Here is a 7,262-nt window from a genome sequence, read left to right as displayed (position 1 = left end):
CGTCATACTTTTGTTACCGTGTTTAGCTGGCCGGTTTTCACTCCTATGAATGACTGAAAGCAACAGCCTCAGAGGAACTGAGAAGATGGGTCCCAGTATCTGTGTGAACATCTGTTTTGTAGAGTTCAGTGAGGGAATTTAGAAACCTTCCTGTGGCCTCATCCAGTGCTCACAGGAGTGTGTGGAGCACAGCACAATACTTGGCATTACCATTATTTATTTCATATAATGAAGCATTTTTCTTCCCTTAAAGGAGGAGTCTGGGGCTCTCCTGCCCCAGGTAAATGAAACTGCGAAGTACCATCACAAAAAACCATCACAAAGCACTCAAGCAGCTTGTAAATACTGAGGGTTTTATTTCCACTTCAAATGGTCTCCAACAGACTCTTAAACAAGACCAGTCACAATTTAGGATGCCCAGAGATCTCCATGGTTTTCCCAAAGCGAAGGAAGTTCTCAGTAAACACTGTACATTGCCAGTTGCACTGCTAACAATAATTTAAAAACTCTTTTTGTATAGTCAATGCAAGAATACCAACAATAAAAGTACAGTACGGGTAAATTCACAACAATATTACAGTGAAACAGGTTGACTCACATTTATGTGATGGTACAGTAGCAGTATGTACATGCACTAAAGTGCGAGGACCCAGAGGCATGCAAGTCAAGTATTGTAGGTGTATCTTACAGCTAACTCCATAAGACTTTCTGAGGCATTCTTTTTTTTCCTTTTTTACACTTTTTCTTGTGTTTACCTGTATTCCCCTCCATCTCAGTTAATACAAGTCTAGTGAACGAGCTTAATGGCTTTCTTCGCTACTTAAAAGGTATCACTTCAGAGAGTTGAAGCATCTTTAAGAACCTTACTTTTAAAAACCAGTAACACTGACATTAAAATACAATAAAATTAACTTAAGACCCTAGTTTTACATGAAAAAATAATAATAAAATAAAAAAACAAACCCAAAGAATCCCAAACCAAAACTGAAAACGTAACAGTGCAAATATAACCAAAAGGCAGTCAGTATTTGGAGAGAGCGCGAGCACGTATTCAAATTCCCTTAAACCTTAATTTACATTTTATTTTAAATCTTACTTTAAATCATTTTTACCCCCCCCTTTTTTTTTCTTTTTTTTTTGTTAATATACTGTATGTAGAAAAGATGGAGACAAAAATAGTTTTCTCAGCTATGAAAAAAATTAAGTTATTACAGGCACATTAACTGTTTCATTCTAGAAACACCTCTATTTCCCAGGTCGGACATTCAGCAGCTGCATCTGAGAACATTCTTTGACCTCTCCAAGCAGACCTCTCTCCTTGGCGGCAGAGACGGCTGGCGGGCGACCTGGTGGAGGCGAGTCGCAGCCCTCCCTATTCCCATGTGGAGTCAGGCCGGCTCACCTCCCTGGCTGGGGGTCTCTGCCAGAGGCTCCTTGCTTCCGCTCTCCTCCGACGAAGTCAGGTCTCCGGTGGACTGCGACTGTGAGGCAGTAGGGGAATGTGAAGCCCATCGCGACGGTGGGCGCCGGTTCGCTGGTCTCTCTGGCCGGGAGAAGCAGGGTTGGAGGGACGGGGCTAGTGCAGAACAAGGTAGTTCCTTGGCAGCCAAGAGAGCAAAACAGCGGTTAGTGACTTGCATTAGAGGCCATCTGGATGCGCAAAGAATTAGGAAACAAGAAATTAAAACTAAAGCTAAGCATCTGTCATGTTGTGGGACAAAAGCAAGCAGCGAACACCTGGCTGTGTGTGGGCTCCAGGGGTCTGCATGAATGTCCGTGATTTATGGAACAGGTAAGGAGAGAATGAAAGAAAGAGGTCTGGGGTGAGTTGGAGCAGATGACAAACCTCCATTTGCTAATTCTCCTTGTGCTTGAAAGAAAAGAGATGAAAAATACATTTGCATGATAATTCAGGAAAATCCACTGTTCATCACATTGATCTAAATGTTGACCAGGCATAAAAGGGCCAGGTTTGGCATTTGCAAGTGGGTTGAAAATCAACCACTGACTCCTTTTGTCTGCTTCATTGCTTCAGAGTTCAGACTGACAAGCAGGAAAGAGTTCTTGGCAGCAGAATAATGACTACAGGACTACTTATGATCTCCAAATGGATTAAAGATGAGGCTTACCTACAGGTTACATCTCCTGGAACATCACTTGTTACTGCCAGCTGCTGAAGCCTGAATTACGGGATTCAGTGGTACTGTATGTTAAAGATGACATTCACAGAAATGGAAGAAAATGGAAATTTCATTCCTACACCAACTTTCCACTGCTCAGGCTCGGTTAGCCTGCCTTTGTGATTAGAAGCAATCTGCAGTTGACATTTTTCTGTCTGTCACTAAGTCGGTAATTGCCTCTAGTATTTATGGATTTTGCTCTTTGCACAGCTAGGCTTCCTGCCTTGCTCAGAATGCTCCTTACATCAGGATGACTGATTGTGGGAGCAAGTCTGTCTTGTAGTGCCAAAGCCAACCTTCTGTATTTCTCTGTGTATTTTGTAATTTATAAAAGCAAATCAGAGGAGTTTGTCAATGTATAGAAAGGTGTACATTGAGGAGCAGTCATTGGGAAGACAGGAGAGTGCAATAAAAACAAGTTTCAAAGTCAGAATGCAGACTAGTGATAAATGAAGACACAGACCAGAAATGATACAATGCAAAGGAAAAGCTCTGGCACAGGTAAAGCACAGGGAAACCAAGGCAGCAGTAGAACAATATGAGAGGAAGGAAAGGATTCAGTGCACTATTTCCCATGGAGAAGGAGAAATGTGACTAGGGATGGAGAATACTGGAGTAGGTAACATGATGTGATTGGCAGTGAACAAACAAGGTGATACACCATTGAACTTTTCCGTTGCAGTGGGAGGACCAAACATGAATGCTACATGACAGGAAGATCAGTTTTGAAGGCACGGAGCTGAGGTATGGGAAATGGAGCTTGTGCATGCATAGTTTTTGGATAGAGGGCATTGTCAGACTTGCGGAAGCCTCTGCGAAGGGTGAACTTTGGTGCCTTTGGCCAATACGCAGCCAATAGGGTGATCTACAGTTGCACAATGCTGCCTGAGCCAGAGCCTGTGCTCATCTGCCCTTGCTACTTGCAGAGAACAAGACCAGTGAGCCACTGCAGAAGCTGGTCAGGGGACTACAGAGCTTAGGCCTGCACTGCCCCATCTCTGCATCATAAACTTCACAACATCTTTTGCTAAAACAACAGTGAGGCTGAAATATAAATCTGTGCTAACAAGAAGAGTGACTCTGTGTCCTTACTTCACCTTATCCCATTGTGCCTGGGGCAACATATGGTCTGTGAAAGCTGTCACTAGACTCAGATTTGTTAAGAGAAATCCATATGCACAGCAACACACACAGGCAGTGCAACATGGTGAATTGAGGCTATGGGATTTATGGGTTTTGTCTTAGCTTCTTTCTTCTAAACAGTGGCTTAAAATGGTATCTCTATAGCCCTGTTTGCTTCTGGCTGCTTTATCCTAGTTTCATAGCAGTAATTGAGAGTTAGCATGGAGATAACAAAATTTATTTTCACTGCTGCCTCTCATTCAAAAGCCTCACTTCAGCACGCCTGCAGATATTGGTCAGCTTTTACTGAATGGCAGGGTTAAGCTCATCTTATCTGTGATGCACACATGCCCAGCACAACACAAGGCTGTGCTGGTGATGGATGTTGCTCCAGGGCCAACAAGTGACTGCCAGCGTAATTCTTATAATGTGCTGGCTGCTAAAAGTCCATCACCTCCACCTGCAGCATGGCTTCCTCTGCTATGGAAATCCAACCGTGAGAAGGAAAATGTCCGGAATGGTCTGTGAAAGCTCCTCATCACTTACCACATGTAGCTGTCATAGCTACAAATGTTTTTAAAAACATTAATGTCCTGTGAGTAATTTATTTTGGTGGTTGCTGGGGGGTGTGGGTGGACAGGCAGCACTTCCGAGCCTGGCCATTGAAAATGGGAAAGATGATTTCAGCTTTAGTTTCTAGCTATTTCCTGACCCAGGCTGTCAGCCACCATGGCTATGCCTGTATTAATAAATAAACAAAAGAGTTTTCTGGCTCTGAGGTGGAGCGGATGCTCACAGCTCATGTCTGCAAAGCTTCTTCCCTTCCTCTGCTGCAGCATCCCCAGCCAACAGCCAAAACTGGGCCGAGAACAGCTTAATGAGCAAAGGTGGCCTTCAGCCATGGGTTGGTGCTGGAGTCCCCTCCTCAGCCTCCTCCACCTGCTGCTGTAGCCATGGCTGGAGGGAATGCACCCCAGGGCAGTCAGGAGCCCTGAGCAGTGCTATGTATGTGTAGACAGAACAGTAATAAAAATCACCATCCCTGGAGACAGTCGAGGCCAGGCCGGATGTGGTTCTGGGCAACCTGATCTAGTGAAAGATGTCCCTGCCCATTGCAGGGGGTTGGAACTAGATGACCTTTGAAGGTCCCTTCCAACCCAAACTATACTATGATGCTGTGATTTTGTGAAGTTTCCTATAAATCTGAATCCCCTCCCCCACAATGTTTTTGCATAGCTTTATGTTGGTCTTAAATTTTGCCAATTTTTTAAAGTTTAACAAAAAAACCCAACAGGACAAAGTTTGACTAAAGTGTGACCTTTTTACAGCCCGTGCTGCCACAGGAGACAGCGGACGGGCTCCTATCCTGAGTGCTTCCTGATTGTTGCATCCGAAGGACCCCACAGAGATGTTGGGAGCATGCTGATACCTCTGGAGCTGTGATCATTTATTTCCCTTTGTTAACACAAATGTTCAAAAAAGACCACTCTTGGAAAGCTCTGGAAACAAGGTAGAAAGGACTTACAGCAGTGAGGCAGGCAGGGTTAGAGTCCCCAGGGGGCAGTTAATAAGACAGTTTGGTTCTGGACAGAACAGACAGAAAAGAAAAAGAAAGCAAGTAGGTTGGAAAGAACTGGTTTAATCAATTATGTTTTTAAAGTGAAGATTTCATGTCAGCAAGGAAGAAGTCTCCAGATGTTACTCCCCATTCAGATCATGTTACCACTGTTATCACAGGGAAACTAATAATCAAAGATAAAAGACAAGCCACTAGCAGAAAAAGATTTAGAAAGGAAGGAAGCAAACAAACCAACCTTTTACAATCCTAGCAGAGTCTCAGAAGTGGACACAGCATCAAACAAACCAAACATTTCTATTCAGCAGAGAAACATCTGATATATTTTGCCAACCTTGGTAGGGCTAGGGAAAAACCACATTTCTATGAAAGAGGAATAAAGCTGTATTTTTTGTCCCCCTTTGTTTGATTTCGAGAGAGAATTTCTGTTTTGGAAATCTTTAACAAGCGAAAAGGTGACCAATATTTCATGTTGCTCATGTTCCTCACGCTGCTCATGCCTATGTTGCTCAGGTTTCATGAGTCCTTTGCTTCACCCTTCTCCCTTGCTCCTATTTAACAGTGATGCTGGATGGGAGACTAAAACTAAATCAAAAGCCCTTTAAGTCTGGCAACGCCTTGCCTTCTTTTTTAACATTCCCCCTCCCATGCTGAATGGTTCAGTGGCAAGTGTGTGGCAATTGCTCTGCCCCAGTGAGTAGAGGATGTAGCAGCTGGCCTCTCCTCTGTCGGTCTGTGTGGATGGTCCTTGCACAGTGCTGACTCTAGAAGTGGGTCTGACCCACTTCCAGGACTTTTGTGTAACCTCCATGATTTACAGCCTTGATAGTCAATGGGAGAAAAAATGTCCATACAGCTCTTATGCCATTAGTTGGGTAATGCTGTGCTGCATATTTAATAGTAATATTTATTAATCCCATGATATGCAAGCAAGATAGTGCTTTAGTCAGTAGGATAAGACACTAGTAGGCTACACTGGGTGGATATGAATTTGCTTGTAAGCAGCTCTGGGCAACTTAGAAAATACAAAGTTATTACTATCATGTATGCATATACATTCACTTGCACACGTATATATGTATGTAAGCATATAAATATATATATGAACTAGATTTCTTATTTGCAGCAGGAATATAAGAGGAAATTATGTAACTAAACCACTCAGAAGGTCAAATTAAAGAAAAGCCACCAACAGATGCTCCATGCAAGTCTAAAAGTCATTAATATACCACGCCATGCAAAACCAAGAAGGCGTTTGGTGGTAAGAAGGTGCTTGTCTTGGCCAGAAACCAACAGGTGAGGGGGGAGCAGAGGGTGGCAGGGGCAGCGCTGACATGAGGCTGCCTCAAGCACAGCCTGCCTCCTCCAAGATCATCATTTGCTGAACTGCTGTGCCTGGCTTTGTACAAAATGTGCTAAGTGGAATTTGTACAAAGTGTAATTTGTGTGGTCAGTGTAATCCATAAATAACCGCAGGCATCTGCAGAACTGAAACTTTTTTGTGGTTTTCTTTTCAGCAGCAAACCCATGCTCCATTAAGTACATCTTGCAGAGCATCACTTCACTGAGGGAAAGCTAAACTCCTCTGTGAATGCCCAACACCTTCCTTTTCAATGCGTGTTCCTGAAAAATGACAGTACCATCCAAAGATCATAACAACCAAGTAAGAGTTGCAAGGAAAAACAAGTCTCAGCTCTGAGGCTTGGAACTCACAAAATTAGGCAAAAGATATTGATAATTCATAAAGAAGAGCAATTTTCTGCCAGGTTGATGGTCAATGAGTTTTAGCTAAACAGCATTGACCCATACCTCTCCAGGCATCAAACTCAGGTACTGATGCTAGTTGTACTTTGCCAGCAGTGATTTGTGATGATGTGGGATGGCATCTCTTTACCTGCACTTGAAATCTGCTGAGACATTTAAAAGATGCAGGAGGAAATCAAGACTTTTCAGGGATGCCTTGAAGGCAAAGCAGAGTTGAACCTGTAAGAGTACAACACACTTTCTAACAAGGACCAGTATTGCATTCCCAGTATTTAAGGACAAAATGAAGAGGTAGCTAGAAAGAGTCAAACAAATGAGGCTGCTTTCCACTTTTATTCACTCTGAGGTTTATGCATAAAGACCACTTTCATTCACTGTTATTTATGTGCATGTGGTTTCTTCTTTTTATGTACAAACTCCCTATTTCTATCTGTTTAAACTGCATATAAGGAATATATCTTCAGCTTTGGATTCTCTGTTGGCTAAAAAAGATCAGGTCCTCTGAGCAGAGCCTACAAAAGAGGAACCGACCGTCTATTGAGAACTGCCCCCACTAGTGCAAGACAAACTGCAGACCAAAAGTCTCAGCATTCAGGTGCCCGCAAGGTCCTTCAAGCCAA

General features: G+C 43.2%; 1 protein-coding gene across 9 annotated transcripts in view; it reads right to left on the bottom strand.

Annotated features, from left to right (window-relative positions):
- Positions 1-336: 336 nt before the first annotated feature.
- MTCL1 (microtubule crosslinking factor 1) overlaps positions 337-7,262 on the bottom strand; it is a 110,320-nt gene continuing 103,394 nt past the window's right edge. For 7 of the 9 annotated variants that reach the window (XM_062632978.1, XM_062632981.1, XM_062632982.1 and 4 more), the window contains one exon: positions 337-1,598. In XM_062632978.1, coding sequence (XP_062488962.1) covers positions 1,389-1,598 — 210 coding nt within the window. In that variant the 3' untranslated portion in view covers positions 337-1,388. Of the gene's footprint in view, positions 1,599-4,827; positions 4,886-7,262 lie in introns of all 9 variants that reach the window. The other 2 variants (XM_062632983.1, XM_062632986.1) reach the window with 1 other exon arrangement.

Source organism: Pezoporus occidentalis, unplaced genomic scaffold (assembly GCF_034315485.1).
Source record: "Pezoporus occidentalis ecotype Australia unplaced genomic scaffold, CSIRO_AGI_Poc_V1 ctg4, whole genome shotgun sequence".
Classification (NCBI taxonomy): domain Eukaryota; kingdom Metazoa; phylum Chordata; class Aves; order Psittaciformes; family Psittacidae; genus Pezoporus; species Pezoporus occidentalis.
Note: the sequence above shows the minus strand (reverse complement) of the source record. Positions and strands in the feature narration are given on the sequence as shown.